This window comes from Heterodontus francisci, chromosome 3 (assembly GCF_036365525.1).
Source record: "Heterodontus francisci isolate sHetFra1 chromosome 3, sHetFra1.hap1, whole genome shotgun sequence".
Lineage (NCBI taxonomy): Eukaryota > Metazoa > Chordata > Chondrichthyes > Heterodontiformes > Heterodontidae > Heterodontus > Heterodontus francisci.
This window is the reverse complement of record NC_090373.1, coordinates 119,835,507-119,855,107: the sequence shown is the minus strand read 5'-3', so window position 1 is coordinate 119,855,107 and position 19,601 is coordinate 119,835,507. Positions and strand designations below refer to the sequence as shown.

General features: G+C 41.6%; 1 protein-coding gene across 5 annotated transcripts in view; it reads left to right on the top strand.

Annotated features, from left to right (window-relative positions):
* bach2b (BTB and CNC homology 1, basic leucine zipper transcription factor 2b) overlaps window positions 1–17,297 on the top strand; it is a 372,434-nt gene extending 355,137 nt beyond the window's left edge. For all 5 annotated transcript variants that reach the window (XM_068025758.1, XM_068025753.1, XM_068025757.1 and 2 more), the window contains 2 exons: window positions 2,965–3,171; window positions 7,744–17,297. In XM_068025758.1, coding sequence (XP_067881859.1) covers window positions 2,965–3,171; window positions 7,744–8,229 — 693 coding nt within the window. In that variant the 3' untranslated portion in view covers window positions 8,230–17,297. The remainder of the gene's footprint in view (window positions 1–2,964; window positions 3,172–7,743) is intronic.
* Window positions 17,298–19,601: the final 2,304 nt, after the last annotated feature.

Here is a 19,601-nt window from a genome sequence, read left to right as displayed (position 1 = left end):
AGCTTAGATCTGATCCGTTGGTTATGGGATCTCTTAGCTTTGTCGCATGCTACTTATGCAGTTTGGCATGCAAGTAATCCTGTGTTGTAGCTTCACCAGGTTGACACCTCATTTTGAGGTATGCCTGGTGCTGCTCCTGGCATGCCCTCCTGCACTCTTCATTGAACCAGGGTTGGTCTCCTGGCTTGATGGTAATGGTAGAGTGTGGGATATGCTGGGCCATAAGGTTACAGATTGTGGTTGAATACAATTCTGCTGCTGTTTATGGCCCACAGCGCCTCATGGATGCCCAGTTTTGCATTGCTAGATCTGTTCAAAATCTATCCCACAGCGCCTCATGGATGCCCAGTTTTGCATTGCTAGATCTGTTCAAAATCTATCCCATTTAGCACGGTGGTAGTGCCACACAACACAATGGAAGGTATCCTCAATGTGAAGGCGTGACTTCGTCTCCACAAGGACTGTACCGTGGTTACTCCTACCAATACTGTCATGGACAGATGCATCGGCGGCAGGCAGATTGGTGAGGACGAGGTCAAGTATGTTTTTCCCTCACCACCTGCCGCATACCCAGCCTAGCAGCTATGTCCTTTAGGACTCGGCCAGCAGTGGTGCTACCGAGCCACTCTTGGTGATCGACATTGAAGTCCCCCACCCAGAATACATTCTGTGCCCTTGCCACCCTCAGTGCTTCCTCCAAGTGGTATTCAACATGGAGGAGACATGACTCATCAGCTGATGGAGGGCGGTAGGTGGTAATCAGCAGGAGGTTTCCTTGTTTGACCTGATGCCATGAGACTTCATAGGGTCTGGAGTTGATGTCGAGGACTCCGAGGACAACTTCCTCCCGGCTGTATACCACTGTGCCGCCACCTCTGCTGGGTCTGTTCTGCCAGTGGGACAGGACATAGCCAGGGATGGTGATGGCAGTGTCCGGGACATTGTCAGGTGTGATTCCATGAGTATGACTATGTCAGGCTGTTGCTTGACTAGTCTGTGGGATAGCTCCCAACTTTGGCACAAGCCCCCAGATGTCAGTAAGGAAGACTTTGCAGGGTTGACAGTGCTGGGTTTGCCATTGTCGTTTCCGGTGCCTAGGTCAACGCCGAGTGGTCCATCCAGTTTATTCTTTTTTCATTGACTTCGTAGCAGTTAGATACAACTGAGTGGCTTGCTAGGCCATTTCAGAGGGCATGTAAGGGTCAACCACATTTGCTGTAGGTCTGGAGTCACATGTAGGCCAGACCAGGTAAGGACAGCAGATATCCTTCCCTAAAGGGCATTAGTGAACCAGATGGGTTTTTACAACAATCGACAATGGTTTCATGGCCATCATTAGACTAGCTTTTAATTCCAGATTTATTAATTGAATTCAAATTCCACCTTCTGCTGTGGTGGGATTTGAACCCATGTCCCCAGAGCAGTACCCTGGGTGTCGGGGTTACTCGTCCAGTGACAATACCACTACACTACCGTTTTCCTTCTTAGTCCTACCTATGTTGTTGATACCCAACATGGACCAAGACAACTGAAACCTTCCCCTCCTACTCCAAGTTCCTCTCCAGCCCCAAGGAGATGTCCTTCACCCTGACACTGGGCAGGCAGCACAGCCTTCACAACTCATGCTCTCGGCAGCAGAGAACTGTATCTATTCCCCTAACTATACTGTCCCCTACTACTACATTCCTTTTTACTCCCTCCCATTTGAATGCCCCCCGGGACCACAATGCTGTGGTCAGTTTGCTCATACTCCCTGTTGTCCCTGCTGTTATCCACACAAACTTCAAGTCTCTTGAACCAAAATTAAAGCAAAATACTGCAGCTGCTGGCAATCTGAAATAAAAACAGAAAATGCTGGAAATACTCAGCAGGTCTGGCAGCATCTTTGGAGAGAAAAGCAGAGTTAACGTTTCAGGTCTGTGACCTTTCATCAGACCTGCTGCGTATTTCCAGCATTTTCTGTTATTAGAACCTTGAACCAGTTGGATAAGTGCAACAGCTGAGGCTCCTCTGTTGCTACCTTCTGGATTCCCATACCTGCCTCACTCGTGGTCACACCCGCCTGTCCCTGAGAACGGACCAAATCTGAAGTACCTAGCCTAAGAGGTGTGACTGCCTGCTGGAATAAAGTGTTCAGGTAATCTTTCCCCTTATGATACATCGCAGTGTCCGAAGTTCCAACTCCAGCTTGTCGACTCTGAGCTGAAGTTCCTTGAGCTGCAGCCACTTACTGCAGGTGTGGTTGCAGTTCCTACATGCTACAGTTGCAACACATCACCTGCTCTGCTTTCTTTATTGTGTTTTATTTAACTAATTAGGTTTCAAGTTTAGATATATCACTGATAATTTGTAGTTATATTAAGTAATTTAACTAGTTAAGCTATAAATTTAATACAATACTTATATCTCTCCAGTCCTAGTTTCAACTACTGCACAAGTTCAGAACTTTTTGCTGCTTACTTCTTGCATTAGCAAAACCTCCTGTATTTACACTAGCTGGAATTTCAGAGACCTAAGTCAGACCCCGCTGACTGGGAAACCAGTTCTAACTAGCTACCTAATAAACTAACTGTGCAGCTGACATTAGGAGGCAGATTGTTTACCACTGACGAAGGCTGAAAGAAGCTACAATCAATGTTAAAGTTAAATGCCAAGCATCCAGTGTAACAATGTTACTGTACTTTGTTGTGAAGTACTATGCTAGTTCATGTCTCTTACAATAATTGTGGCCAGTATTGTGTTTTATGTTATTTTACAAATCTTTCAGATTTTCTGTACAGATAGAACCCAAATTTACAGGACATAGATCAGCACATTCCTTTGTGTTCTGATGTAGTGAGCATTGCAGACACAATTTTCTTTTCAATTACATACCTCTTTGAATTGGGACCCTGCTAATTACACAGGTAGCATTCTCCTGTTACTATGTACCCGCTAACCAATTTGCTTTATCTTGTCTTGTAGGTCAAACTTCCCTTTCCAATAGATCAAATCACAGATCTTCCAAGGAACGATTTCCAAATGATGGTCAAGATGCACAAATTAACATCTGAGCAGCTAGAGTTCATTCACGATGTCCGCCGGCGCAGCAAAAATCGGATTGCAGCTCAACGCTGCCGGAAAAGAAAACTGGATTGCATTCAGAACTTGGAATGTGAAATTCAAAAGTTGGTGAGTAGACTGCAAATCTTCCATCTATTTATAATCAAAGTTTTGTGAGTGTCTGTTCGCTGTCAGCCTCGCACGTGGTTATGGAAGTAAAACAATCTCTTTTTTGAAAAAAAACTTACTTCCTACGGACTTCTCTGATCTTAGGAAGGATGTCACATATTGGTCATATCTCAAAGTCTTATACTTGAGACCATCTCACACACACAAAGTTTGTATTAGTCTTTCCCCTGATTGGCTAAGGTGTAATATTCAATAGATAATAGCAAATCTTAAAATAATTTTTCAAAAGAGACATAAAGAGCAAAAGAAAGCTGGTCATTACCTGCTGGTTTCTTCCAACTTTGATAAGCTGGCCTGTCCCCAAGAAGAGTCGTCATCAATTTACAACCATTTGCCAATTTAAAGAGACTCCTCACAGCAGCAGCATTAGCCTCTAACTGATGTCCAGAGGTTCACAGAGAGTCATTGAAATGTGGCCTTAAAGGGATAGGCAAGTTAAACACCTTCAGAGCAACCAGACTACTCGCAGGTAGTGTCACAGTGAGATCACCTTGTGCATTAAACAAAATGTTAAAATATTCAATGTCTTTATATGGTTCAAGCCTCTAATTTTGTCTTTCTGTTGCCTTTCATTACTGTTGTCAGCTTTAGTTTCTGACAACATACCTTCCCTAGTGCCATTAATCCAAACTGCAAGAAGTCAGCTTGAAGGTATACTGCAAATGCCAGTGCTGATGGATTGGGGCCAGCAAATTGTTTGCTGAAGTGCAGTGCATTGCTAAGATTGCTATTTTCATCTCTCTGACATCAGCAACACTGGTCTAGTGAGATATTTGCATCATGCAATCATCGGAGAGAGAGCAGTATATGATAGTTAGAAAAGGAATGGCTTAGATTGCTGAAAGTTATAATTGACAAATAATTGTAACTGAGACAATTTTACGCCGCGCCCAGAGGGTCGGATGGTGGCGTGGGGGAAGATGGGGGCGGTGTAAAATTGAGCGGGAGGCTCCGGGAGGTTTAACCGCCCCGCTCCCACCTCCGGTCAACTTTATGGTGGTCAGATGGGGGGTGGTGGGTGGGGGAAACGGCCTGCCCGCCCAAGGTCAATCAAGGCCCTTAAGTGGCACGGGTATTTTACCCATGGCAAGCGGGTGTGCTGGGGACATGAAAGGCTGCCCAGCGATAGCTGCCGGCCTTTCTGCATGCTGGTGGGAGGGGCCATGGCAGTTGGGCACAGAGTGCCCGATTGTGGGCCAACCCTGCCTCCCAAGACGCCCCCCCACCCCCCCCCCCAACAAACGACCACTCCAGCCTCGCCAGGGCACGACCGATCTCACTGGTGAGGCATGCCCAACTTACCTTCCCTCCTGGCTCCATGGCGACGGCTGGGCTGCTGTCCCAACAGTGGCCGCCGCTCCCGATGATGCTGCTGGGACTAAGAGCTGCCGGCCCACTGATTGGCCGGCAGTTCACTGAGGCGGGACCTCATCCCTCAAGCGGGTGGAAGTCCCGCCTTGGGACAATTAAAGCTCGGGGACCCGTAAAATGCGGGACGGAAAATCCGGGCCAGGCGGAAGCGGGTTCGCCACCAACTTTTACGTCGGTGGTGAATTCCCATCCGCCTAAGGTTAAATCCTGCCGATGGTTCGAGCAATGCAAAAGATAGAGAATTAAAAACTCTCCTTCTTCTCCTCCTCCTTCAAAAAGTGGTGTCCAATACCTGACATGATAGAAGCTGAGATGAATGTTGTTAGCTTATTTTTTCAAATAAAAGTGGATACCAGTGATATTCATCCACTTACCTCCTACAGCATCTTGGTGTTCCATTTAACACCACCAAGTTTACTTTCTGTTCAGCCATATTCTTTCATTTAATTAAACAAGGCATTTGCACTAAGTTTTAGTGTAATATACAAAAGAGTAGGTTTTAACTAGGATTGGGTTTCCAGCTCAGTAACAGCGACAGCAAGAAGGCCATGTTGATTTTAACTGTTGGGATTCACTTAAATGCCTCCAGTCCACTTGCTGCCTGAAACATGCATAAAGAGGATGCAGAGAGGCTATCGGCGGACAAAGATCAGGTGTTCCTTTGGCCTCTTGCCAGTTTTTGGGAAAATTGCTGGGGTTTGGCTTTTGGGTGGTTCTTGCAGGAGGAAAAAGGGGAAGGGGAATCTTGGGCAGGGTAGGATGTGATTTTCCTTGAGGCCCAGAGGAGAACTCCTGCTCCTTCTGATCCCACAACGGAAGGTTTTGCATTTACCTGAAGGGCCATTTCTGTCTTCAAGCCAGCTGCAAACCTGCTTCTGCCAAGCAGGAAAGCTGCAACTGCTTCCCTTGCTCAGGCACGATTAAATACTATTGGGGTCCTATTGATGTCGTAGGACCCTGATTTTCGTAAATGTATATCAACACATACACACCTGAGGCTCTTGCTTGCTTTAGACTGGCACCGTATCCATTTGCAAAACCCTGCAGGTCAATATTGGAAATGGCCGGAGTCTGAGCAGGTAAGTAACCTGCTCGTTTTTAACTTTTACCACCGCCCCCCACCTCCACGACCAATCGGCTTTCTGCCAGGCAGTTAGGGTTAAAATTGATCCCATAGTCTGTGTTCAGTTCAATTACATTCAATCAACAACCGCAATCAATTGGATGACTGATTTAAAAAATCCAATTTCGTATTTACTAGTATACATACATAAAAAGAAATTGATGTTGAATTATTTAATACTGTTAATAGTTATATTTTATTATGAATAGTAATCAGTGTAGTAGTCAGGCATAACCCTACATCTGCAAACAAATACCATATTAAAATGTATTTACTGACCACCCAGATACCTCTGAAGCTATCTATTCTGGTGACGCGGGTCTACAGCTCAGGCTCAACGAATGTTACAAACTTATTAGTCCCACTGAGAAACATAATTAGATGCAGAGGCACTGAAGCCAGCAATGGACAATTTCCTGACCTAGATCTGTCACAATTGTGACCAACCTGGAAATGTGAAGGCAGCAAAACTAAGGATTGTAAAGATGCTGTAAGAATATCATTAAAATATGCAATGATCACTCCAGGGTTTGGCAACAGCCGTGCACGAATATCGAGGCCACCCGAGTGCTTCAGGCAGTTTGTTGAATTGACAAGCTATTTTCTTCTTCCTAGCATCCTGTTGTACCTGTGGATCCTATTTTTTTCTATTCACAGAATCGCAGAATTGTTTCAGCGTGGAAGGAGGCCATTCGGCGCATCGTGTCTGCACCGACTCTCTGAATGAGCAGTTCACCTAGTGCCACTCCCCCCTGCCTTCTCCCTGTAACCCTGCACATTCTTCCTTTTCAGCACACCCTTTTATTATAAAGCTGTTCATTTCTACACTCACAGTTGAAGCTAAGCAATATTGAGAAACATTTCTAGAAGGTCAACTATCCACGTTCCTTGAACTCTGAAACCAGCCGACTGCTTATAATGGAAATATACCAGTTTATTACTTATTACCTTATTTTATTCCCCCAGTATTCTCTCTCCAAGTTGTTGATTACTGCTGGGCTATGTTTCCACAGGCACTCCATAGCACTTTATTATCGCCTCCAGGTGGCTATTCTTCATATATGAACCTGGGTAGTAAATGCCAACAGGATATTTGACCATGGACTGTATTGCAGTTAAGCAATCCTGCCCAAGCTAAACCATGCTGTACAGGCCTAATGTCCACAGACGTTTACTTTCAGCAAGACTATCTGGACAGCAATCAGGGGTGGGAACTCTGTCCGATTTTTCTCCCGTCTTTATCTCAGAGATACTAACTCCAAAGGCAGTGATCCTACTCATGTCCTGTTGAGGAAAATTAATTCAACACAAACCTCAGGCCTTCTTGATCTGTGTGACTTACTGCCATGCCAGATGATGCATTCAGCCAAATAACTATTAAAAGGAATAAAAGCAAAATACTGCAGTGGAATTCTGAAATAAAAACAGAAAGTGCTGGAAATAGATAGCAAGTCTGGCAACATCTGTGGAGAGAAAAGCAGAGTTAACGTTTCAGGTCTCTGACATTTCATCAGAACCCCTCCACAGATGCTGCCAGACCTGCTGCATATTTCCAACTATTAAAGGATTCCTGTACACTGCTTTCAGAGCACAAAGAGGGCTGGGATGGTGCTGTTCCCAAAATTATTCCTTGAATCTCTCTCTTTCCCTGTGCTGCGGGAACAGGAATTCTTAAAGCAATACTATGGAGATATCAAAATATGCCACTTGCTAAAGAGGGAAAAACTTGCCAAAAACAGATTAACCACCCCTAAATGACTGCAGCTGCATGGATTATAACAAATAATATGAATCTCAGTCTGTCAATCCCTTAATATGTTATTGTCTTGTAAGATATCAAATCAGTGTGTTTACCTTAGATCTTAGCTTCAGATTCTTGTTTTCAGGTTACATTTTGTGTTACCTTACCAGACATTGTGCCACAATAGTATGTACCTCTTTAAAGATAACTTAAGAGCATGAGTACTGTACAGAGCCTAAATTACATAACCTATTATTTTTCTGTGTTTCTCCCCCAGCTGTGTGAAAAGGAGAAGTTGCTGACAGAAAGGAACCAGCTGAATGCTTGCATGGGAGAACTGTGGGATAACTTCTCATGTCTTTGCCAAGAAGTGTGTGGGGATGTTCAGTTAAACCCAGAGCAGATACAGTCATTGCACAAGTTTTGTCCAGTCTTTAGGCCAATGGATGAGCCTGCAGCTATAGGCAGCACCGCCTTCCCCACTGCTGGATTAGAGCAGAAGTTCTTGAAGACACAGTGCGCTGCAGATGATATGCAATGCTGCTCGGAGCAAGGAGGGTCCCACCATCAAAACCAGTGGTCACCTAGCCACAACGCAGAAGTGTGCACGTCAGGAAATTTGCAAGGGCTACTCAACCAAGGAACATGCTCAGAAAGGGGGCCCTCACTTGAACAATGCAGTCAAACTGTGACAGTAGATTTCTGCCAGGAAATGACTGATAAATGTACAACTGATGAACAGCCTAGGAAAGATTGCACATAGTGACTGTTTAATTCTTCCCCTTTTTTTGCTTTCCTTAAAGTAAGCAGGAGGTTCATTTGATCAGGATGCAGGCAACATTTATCTGTTGATGTTTATCTCTTTGATGCACACTACAACAGTCTTAAACTGCAGCAATATTCTGTCTAGGTATTACTCCTCAGAACAGCTGAGGTTTATCCTCACAATGGTGCTGTACCTTGCTTGTGCAGGGAACTTGACAGTGATGATGCTGTTATTTTATTACAATTATTAATTTTTCTTTTAGGATTTTGGCCTTCATTCTCAAATGGAAATGGGTCAGACAACATCCCATTTTACCTTGAAGGACCCAATAAATAGCTCAGTCGTCTTTAAGCAAGCTCGGTGGCCCATGTCACACACCAACTCAGGAAATCTTCTGAATATTCAACATAACTCAATACACATTAAAGATGGGTTTTCATCCAACATCGAAATACTGTAAACCTACTCCTGCATCCTCTGTTTTAATCATTAGAATACTGGAACTCTACATCTGGATTGTACAAAGAATGGTTACAACATTCCCATTTTGCCTTCTGCAGAATCTGACCGAAACTTTTAACAATTTAGACAGTTAGGTTTTCACACTTGAGCAATATCATCTTCTTTGTACTTCTTTGTAAGAAAAAAGAGATTAATTTGATGTAAATTAAATTGATGAGACATCTCTGGCACTTCTTTGAAAGGTGCCTTTTGAGCAGGGAAGATTTGTTGTTATTGCTGACGTAGAACAATGATGGTCAAAACTGCCACTTGCACTCTGTCGTTGGGTTTTTTGCTTTACTACCTGTTTAACACTTGTTTAAAAGCGAAAAAAAAGGTACTCAGAAAGATATCGTCAGGCTATGCACCTTTACTACCCAACCAAACATTGAGCGCTGATATTTGCTGCAGCAGCTAACATGCTCGAGAGTAGCGTAGAATGACCAACACCAACTTTTCTAAATTGGGCTTTTGGTATTCACCACTATTTCCTTTTTTGACGCTAATTTTAAACCCAGATTATCATTATGTCAAAAGAAACTTCTGCTTGGAGACTGGGTTTGACACTGAAGTAAATGGGTATGAATCCATGGGCCACTGAATCTAAAATACTGTACATACAAACATTTGAAGAGTTATAAACTTTTAAATTTTATTTATTTGTATTTTTTTTACATACTTTTCAAATTAGTATGTTTTTACTTTTGTAACATCCCTAGAAACAAGTTTTTACTAGAAACAAAAACAGCAACCTGTTCCTCGGTCTTGCCACTGCCGCTTAGTCACTATGGGCTGAATTTTATAAGCCGGCTGAGAAAAATGGCGGCCCACCCGCATGGGCCGCAAGCCAAAGAGTCACTGTGATTCCAAATACGGCAGCTCATTTAAATAGCCGGGGCCAGCCGCCCTTCCTGATCACGTGGACGGGGTGGGCTGTCCGTCCCCGGCAATGGCGTCAGCTGCCTGTGTGCAGGCGCTGACACCATTTTTAAAGGACTGTTAGCCCTACTGCCATATTTAAATATTTAAAGAAAGATTTAATGAAATTAAATAAATGCATCTCTTTTGCCGCTCTCCCCCGCCCCCCCCAATAACAATTAAATTATTTGCCTTCCCCCCCAAAAGCAACGCACCAAGGCACCTTAGACAGCACCTTCCAAACCCGCGACCTCTGCTACCTAGAAGGACAAGGGCAGCAGATGCATGGGAACACCACCACCTACAAGTTTCCCTCCACGCCACACACTATCCTGACTTGGAACTATATCACTGTTCCTTCCTTGTCACTGGGTCAAAGTCCTGGAACTCCCTTCCTAACAGCACTGTGGGTGTTCCTACCCCACATGGACTGCAGCGATTCAAGAAGGCAGCTCACCACCACCTTCTCAAGGGCAATTAGGGATGGGCAATAAATTCTGGCCTAGCCAGCGATGCCCACATCCCATGAATGAATAAAAAAAACAATTTATCATCTGACCTTCCCCCTCTCCCAATAAACAAATTTTAACCTATAACCCTTCCCACTATCCCCTACACCGGTGACATTAATTTGACCCTGTTCCCAACCCCCGCCCCCCGCACTGTGGCAGAGGAAACCAGAGGAAGTCGATGTTTGACTGGATTTTCCTGCCTCTGCTTGTTGTCTTTATTCTCCCTGAAACTTCTGATTGTAAGAGTCACCCATGGCACAGCCTCATCTTGTCTCAGCACTGGCCTCAGACTGTGTTTGATGGTGAGTGATACTTCCAAAGTTCCTCAAAATATTGACTACTGGACTGTTCACAGACTCTGGCCCAAAAAAATCGAGATATGCAATAACTCCTGGCAATTCAATATCGAAAATCCTGCTTGCCCCTCCCCACCAGTATTGCATCTCGTTTCCCTGGACAGGGATCTGATGGTGCGGGAGTGTTGGCCACCGGGCCATAGATCGCAGTGGGACATCAGGAGGTGAGGTAAGTTAATTTAAATTAATTATTTTAATTGATTTAAATATTCAAATTACGGTCCCATCTCCCAGCGGCAAGGAGGCTGCCACAGTGCTTCGCTGCCGCTGGGAGGATCGGGCTGGGCCCTGCTGGCATCGAGGTCTGTCGCGGGCCTCATCTGGGGCCATCTTCAGCACCCCCCCCCGCCCCCCGCCACATATCCCAATGTCGAGGGCTCCTTAAAATCCAGCCCTAAGTGTGCACAAGGGACTTTTTTTTATGGAATGTGGGCAGCAATGGTAAGGCCAGTATTTGTTGCCCATCCCTAATTGCCCTTGAGAAGGTGGTGGTGAGCTGCCGCCTTGAACCGCTGCAGTCCATCTGGTGCAGATACACCCACAGTGCTGCTAGGGAGGGAGTTCCAAGATTTTGATCCAGCGACAGTGAATCAAATCTCTCTTCAAATGCTCCCTCCATTAAGGCCAGCCATTTACCAGTCATTCGAGCTATGATTGGGCATTCACAATGTGGCAAATCTAGAGTACAGAACTGATCACTGGCAGTAATCTCTGCGTACTAACCCTCTGTACACAGTACTGTCCCACCTCTACATTTATAGCTCCTACTGTACTGGATGATCATTCAAGGGACCAGGTGACACTTTTGTCTTTGCTATTTGGGTTAATCAAATCCAGTGAAAACAGATTACTCATTAATTAGACCTAATTCAGCCAATCATTTTTGAGTGCTTTAAGTGCAAGAAAGTAGTGGAAATTAAATTGTTCCATCTTGTATTGTTATAGTAAATATACTTCCAAAGTACTTAATTGGCTGTACAGCACTTTGGAACATCCTGCAGTCATAAAAAGTGGTATATAAATGCAATTTTTTTTTTATTAATATAACAAAGTGTTCCTCTGAAACTGTGACTAAAATGGTAAAGGAAGTTATAAGAGAGATTGGTACCATCACTGCACAGTAAAGCATTCCGTTTCCAAGGTCTCTGTTCCTAACTTAATGAACACAGTTGGGGGAGAAAAAAGACATAGCATTTCTCCCAACTAGTCTCAATTATAAGAGCACCGCGTTGGACTGGATTGATAGTGTAATATTGGAGTGCAACATTTACTTGCGACTGAGAGCAACACCCTGTCCAAGTGCAAAGTCTGAAGTAGCTGAAGTGCAGAACACCGGGTATTTAAAGCTGGGAGAAGAAAATATTAGAAACCAATTAGAAAAAATAATGCCCTAATCGTCAAATTCGGAAATAAATATGTGAAACTTAATTTGCATTGTGTATTCAGACAGGGATCATAGTAACAGAAGTTGTACCAAGTAAATGCTATTACGGTTTAGTCCATAAATCATAATGGTTGTAGCCATTAGAATAAAACTGCAAACATATTTAGAAAATTCTAAGCATAGTATTTAAATTTTCATTTACATGTTCATTAAAAAACTGGATTTCTTGAAAGTAAGCAAATATCCCTTTATCCTGACACATGTTTGCAAGTGTCAGTTTTTACCTTATTGTAAGTTTTATTTGAACACATAACTTTGTTTCTGATGCAGCTAGGTGTGTTTGGCAGTCAATATTGCTGGACAACACTTCCAGTTTCCAAAAAAAAGGAAATGTGAATTATAACAATCTATTGTCAAGTTCGTGCATTTCAAACCACTGCTCAAACAGCATTTTTTTATGCTTCAGGAAATTTAAGCTTAGTATCCATAATTTAGCAGTAAACAGTTTGCATATTTGCTTAATTGAATATATAATCTGTACTTTTTTTGTTGCTATTCTGAATCCTGTTGCGAACAAAACTGTTATCAGGTGAGTAACAGGAAACATTAATTATCTCTTGAGTGTTCTTGTATTACATAGTACCCAGACAACCTCATTTCATTTAGTTATATATTGTTGACACATTAAGTATAGAAGTCAGATTAGGTATTTCTGTTCATAATCTAAAGGTGCCTTTTTGATTTCAAATTGATTCTGGAACAGACCAAACTTTGCCTATCATATCTTGCCCTCAAATTGTTATTTTTTCAGCATGTAAATATTGTAAGATTTTGGAGTTATAATATCTGATGTGTACAGTCGAGCATAGTTCTTCTTCGTGAATTGTTCTTGTGAAGATCTTCAATTTGTACTCACCGCATCCCTAAAACAGCAGTCAATATATTGAAGTCCATTGCTGAAGAGAACGACGAGATTTCTATCTTGGGAAATAGTAAAACTAGCTTCTGCAGGACTCATAGCCAAATACCTGATTTTATATACATTGTGTAGTCATCCGTTCAAAAAATTTGGAATTAAGATGTAGCTTTTTTAAAAATCCGTATTTCTACTGTCTGAAAGGCATTGCAGACTGTGTGTTTTCTTTAAAGTACAATGAATAATATACATCTACAGGATTTTTACATTTCATAAACTGACCAAAGTATTATATTCAGTGTTTTCAGAATTTGCCCCACTAGTCCCAACATTTCATCCCCCTTTTCAGAATTTTTTATAGTTTATTATTTACAATTTTAGATTTCACAATCTTCTTAAATAAGCAGTCGTTCCACCAAAACATTCTTAAAATGTTGCTGCTACATTAAGGAAAGGAAAATGGACCAGGGATCCCACTGCTGATTGTTATCCAGCAATTCTAGTATATTCGTATGGATATCTGGTCAGGCTTGTATGTGCGTTCACATAGCCCATCAACACTTGTTGCTGAAGCTCAGATATGAATGATGGCCACTTGTGGAACCATATCCTAGTATAGAGGCAATGTCCACCAGAGGAAAAGGGAGGGAATGGAACAAAAATGAATGGCAACGTTTTGCCAAAGCTGTGAGTGATAGTGATATTTACTTTGGCAATATATTTATTAAAATTGGAATTATGTACAGAATATTTGACTCCTATATGCAAGCATGACATGCAAATTCATGAAGTAGTCCCATTTAAAAAAAAAATCTGTGCTGGTGGACATCAAAGACATTGGTTTGTAATAGCTATTCAGCCTGATTATGTGATTGAGCTGAATTAGCACTAAAAGTCCAGCTTCTTGTGAGTATTTTGCACTTTGGGCTGGTTATTTTTAAAGTTTCATCTCAGCACTCTGGTACCAAAAATCACATTAATATTTCTAATGCAGTATTAGGTGTATCTTTTGCTGTAACATTAATTGCTGTTCTTAAAAAAAATCAAATTTTTTTGCTTAATATCTATTTTACTTTTTTTTGCACAATTCTATTTTTTAACTTCACAAACTTGGCTGTTTCCCTCCCTCTGCCAAACCACTGTCTAAGAGCTTGGACCACATCACTTAAAATTGGCTTTCAACCAATCACAAGATGAGTTTTAAAGTCCAGCTTGTTAGGCCATCAGGATGATTTATTGAGGTTTAACCCAATCACATCAGCCGCATGATTGGTCAAACTTTGAATCTTGGGCTATTTCCAGAAAATGCAAACTGTAGAACTCAGTAGCAGCTAAGTTAGGTGAAGTCAACAGTACTCAGGGTGTTTAATGCACACAAATGATGTTGAATTATTCTTGAGTTTGTATCCCTGTTAATGTTAGTTCAGCTTCCTTGAAGTCAACCTCAGTAACCTCTCTGAGCATATACCCCTGATGAGGTCATCAAAACTCATTAGTTATGTTCAAAAATCAATGGACACATAAAAAAAGATGTTGAATATAATTCTTTGTAACTAATTGAATTATAAAAGGGATTCTGATTTGTGAAAGTCGATTTTTGACATTAACCCTCAACATCAGCCAGTAAATATGCCAATATAAAATTAAAAGTAAGTGCAATGTAAACTTTTCTATTTGTTTAAAAGTGGATACAGATGTCTTACTGAAAAACTCAAGTAGTTTGTGCATTGGCACAGGCCTCTGTGGGATTCAACTTATGACCACAGGAGATTCATTATTGTGCAGGGGTCTCCTGAACCTCCTCCTGGGCAACATCTCAGATACAGGTGGGCAATTATGCCTCCTGTTCTCATTGTTGCCTTGTGACGTTTTACTATGTTAAAGGTGCTATATAAATGCAAGTTGTGTCAAGTGAACAAATGAAGAGTAGTCTAATTCCGGGTGTACACCATGTGATGTCTAAAGTAGTCTGATTCACATTCCAACTCACTAACAGTCAGCATGCAGTGATAACTAATTACACATTTTTATATCCTCATATAAAAATAGGTATCACAGTTCAGTTAGCATGTGGGGTTAAAAAAAAAAGGGTGGTGGTGTCTGGATCTCACTGCCTGCAAGAGTGGTAGAGATAGAAACCCTCATCACATTTTTTTAAAAAACACTTTGATATGCACTTGAGGTACTGTAACCTACAGGACCATGGACCAAGAGCTGGAAGGTGGGTTTAGACTGGATAGGTTCTTTTCATCTGGCATGGACATGATGGGATGGATGGTCTCATTCTGTGCCATAAATCTGTCTGTTTCTATATTCAACTCTTAACCTGTCCTCCTTTAGTCTATAGTCCTATAAAATGGCGTCACCCATTCAGACTTGATTAAGGGTCACAGCTAAAATATAAATCGATTTTTCAGATACTGAGCAACTCGTTTTGTCCTTTGAGTACTTTGTGTTTCTATTTCTAACATTTATCATTTTTCATTTCAACATTTACTGTATGCTTTCTAGAACTCATGTGATTTACACTCCAGAGGGGAAATTTTAACTCCCAGTGGGAAGTCAGCAGGAAACACGGATACTCGCCTGGGAGCTGCAGGAGGCAGCCTGCTCCATGTACTGACTTGGTCTCATTTGCATCCTGGCAGCTTAGATGCACAGTCAAAATGGGCATCACCTGCTTCTGACCCATGAGGTTTCAGTGGCTTGGAGGCTAGCAGCCAAGTAAGTCACTGGGGTGGGGGGTGGTGGTAGCTGGGGTGGCAGCATCCCAAACTTTCCTTGTGTTTCCCCTTGGCCCAACAAAGAAAACTTTTGATCATTATCTTAACGAACCTCCATTTCTTGCCCGCAAGGTTTATTCAGCGGGCCTGGCAGCAGTTACCCTGCTCAGTAGGTTATTAAAATTCCATCAGGTCCTAGCAAAGTGGTACTTTGCATAAATTCTATGAGGCTGCTGCCTGAGTCAAGTGGGCAGTTCAGCTGCCCAAAAAATAACAGCAACATTAAGATGGCTGGAAGTTATGAATCGAGCAGCAATTTTAATTCCACTTCCTCCCAGTTTCTGTCAGGCAAAGGGAATTATAAGTACCCATCAGGAAAGTGGAACTCAGTGCAAGGTTGTAATCAGATGTTCACAAATATCACTACATACACAAGTACCATTTACCAGCCCAGTATTTAAATCTGGTAAATTCAGACAATAACAACAGTAATAAATGAGGAGAAAATAAAAGCCTTAAGAAATCTTGTTTCTACAACTTGAGAAGTATTATAGCAAATGTCATTTTATAATTAAAGTGCTGCTTATTGATTTTTGTTTGATAACGGTGCTGCACAGGAAAAATTCACGTGCTCGAGAATAAATACTTACCAGGTTCACACTGTTCATCAGGTCAGCATTTCTTTTTGCTTCAAGGCAACATTTACATTCGATCTTTTTTCAGTCACAAAACTAAAACACTGTCACAACCAAATGACATTGCTGCAATTTTTCATCCATTAAGAAGGCTCTATTCGTCTCATCAAAATATTTTGTAATTGTTTATACTATGGCAATTTAGTGCATTTTTTTTACTTTTTAAATAACCTTTTTTGTGAGTAGGGATGATTTCATCCCCCTCTTTCATGTGATAAAATACATTGCTAATTTAAATACCTGTATTATTTAATGTATAAAAATACACAACTGCTGAATTTATATCCAATCCTGAATAACAGGTGAAGTGATTTTAAAACCAAATGGTCAACAAAATGTGTTACGTAGAGAGCCCCAATGTATCGCAGTTTGTTCCAGAATCATTTTGAAATCAAATGCACCTTCACTCTTGCCTTATGTAACATGGAATACTCTGGAGGCCATATTCATGATAGGATGGAAATAGTGCATATGGAGAGGGGTTAAGAATCCCCTGTCTCAGTAGTGAGAGGTATTCTCTCGAGTGACACGTATCTACCTGTATATTGACCTCTCATACTTGGTCAACGACTGTTATCATCAGGTGTTTTTTCTACATACTTTTTACACAAACTCTGTGTGGGATAAATGTAGTAAGTAGATTCATGGCATCATTTCAACGTTCTAGGTCTGAAGCTTGTAGTTGAGTTCTTTTTATCCCAGGTGACTGTGTTTTCTGCGGTATTTTACTGTCATTATCAGATAGGTGTAATCGCTTCCTTTTTGTTAAAGAAAAAAAATTGTTGGAATGAAGTGAAAAAAATCCCAGTGTAAATACAGTATTGTGGAAAAACTCTTTCATTCAGTTGAACTGCTAGTGTTAAAAGATTTTGTCTAGACATGATTTCTGTTAAAATAAATAACATATCATTGCATAGCATATCAGAGTTCTGAATGTTAAGTGTGTTGTACTGTAATTGCCATTGGTCGTCTCATGGACCCAACCCACAACCCAGCCATGAGTAAAATACACTTTTGTTTTAAATGATCCGGTTATTTAAGTGTGCCAGTATTATGCTGGCCTAACTGTTGTGAAGAAATAGCAGCCACAGTCTTTGCTTTAGCCACATTCTATAGCTTCTTGTGCACCTGATCCAGCTAACTTTACAATTGCACTGGTCTTACAAACATTATTCAAATAGAAGCAGCTCGTCAAGCTTAACAGCTCAATTTTCAGACTTTTCTACAATTAGTTCTAAATAACTGAGTTGCTGGAAGGTATTCAAGAAAAATCAGGACCTTCACTGCCATTTATCATTAAAGATGAGTGCTTTTAAAGGTAGGGAATTAATCTGGAAAGATTAGTTCTTCATGGGTTTAGTCAGAAAAGGCAGTAATACAATATTTTAAGCAGAGAGATACAAAAAACATCTTTGTACAGAGATACTGCACATTGGAAAACTAAACTTACAGCTCAGCATATAAAAGAAAGGTATAGTAATTATAAGTGAAGTTTATTGTATGCTTTCCACCAAAACTACTATAGACAAGTTATTCATGGAAAATTGTCTCTTCTTGATAGAGGATTGGGGTGCTTCTACTCCAGGTTACCAAATTCCTGAGGATTATGTCAATCAATAGCTTAAAGAACTTTAGATACTCAGACTCAAGGACCTTAGTTTATTTACTTTAGGGCAGTATAGACTTGAGATAACCTAATTGAGGTCTATAAAATAGTTAAAGGGATGGCTTGGGTCCCTCTTGATAGATTATTCCCGATTAACAGACTGGGGAGAACCAGAGGGCATGTGTTTAAACTATGTAAGAGTAAAACTGGACTGAATGTTAGGCAACTTTTTTTTCCCAGAGAATTGAGAGCCTCTGGTATACATTGCTGGTGTGGTGGGTGTTGACCCTCTGCCTTCAAGAGGGAGCTGACCAGTTCTTGACTGGGGCAGAAATCCTATAAAGGTAAGTGGCATTATAAATAACCTTAGTCCATGTGATCTCCTGGACTGGTTTTAATCACCTGAGGGGATCGAAGAGGAAATTTTAAGGGTATTTTTTCCTTATCAGACCTGAGTTTTTTTCCCAGCTTCTTGCCTCTCCCAGGACATGGCTACACAGGAAAGGGACGTGTTTAGTCATGATGCTCCAGCTTCTTGTGGTGAAGGGCAGGCTTGATGGACTAGCTGGGCTTCTCCTGCACATAATTTCATATGTTCTTGTATCCACCTTTTCCACCAATTAATTTATTTTTGAAGTATAGTCACTGTTGTTAAGCCAGCTAATGTAAACACAATGAATATACGAATTAGGAGCAGCAGTAGGCCACTCGGCCCTTTGAGCCTGCTCTGCCATTCAATAACTCCGTGGCTGAACTGATTACTCCACATTTCCACCTACCCCCGATAACCTTCCACCCCCTTGCTTATCAAGAATCTATCTACCTCTACCTTAAAAATATTCAAAGACTCTGCTTCCACCACCTTTTGAGGAAGAGAATTCCAAAGACTCACGACCCTCTGAGAGAAAATTTTTTTCCTCATCTCTGTCTTAAATGGGCAACCCCTTATTTTTAAACAGTGACCCCTAGTTCTAGATTCTCCCACAAGGGGAAACATCCTTTCCACATCCACCCTGTCAAGACCCCTCAGGATCTTATATCTTTCAATCAAGTTGCCTCTTACTCTTCTAAATTCCAGCAGATACAAGCTTAGCCAGTTCAATCTTTCCTCGTAAGACTGCCCGCCCATTCCAGATATTAGTCTAATAAACCTTCTCTGTACCGCCTCCAACACATTTACATCCTTACTTAAATAAGGAGACTAGTACCGTACACAGTACTCCAGATGTGGTCTCACCAATGCCCTGTATAGCTGAAGCATAACCTCCCTACTTTTGTATTCAATTCCCCTCATGATAAACAATAACATTCTATTAGCTTTCCTATTTACGTACTGTACCTGCATACTAACCTTTTGCGATTCATGCACAAGGACACCACCTCTGCATCTCAGAGCTCCGCAGTCTCTCACCATTTAGATAAGGTGCTTTTTCATTCTTCCTGCCAAAATGGACGATTTCACATTTACCTACATTATACTCCATTGCCAGGTCTTTGCCCACTCACTTAACCTATCTATCTCCCTTTGTATCCTCCTTATGTCCTCTTCACAAGTTACTTTCCTACCTATCTTTGTGTCATCAGCAAATTTAGCAACCATACAACCTTTGGTCCCTTCATCTAAGACATTTATATAAATTGTAAAAGGTTGAGGGCGCAGCACAGATCCTTGTGGCACACCACTCATTACATCTTGCCAACCAGAAAATGACCCATTTATGCCCACTCTCTGTTTCCTGTTAGCCAATCTTCTATCCA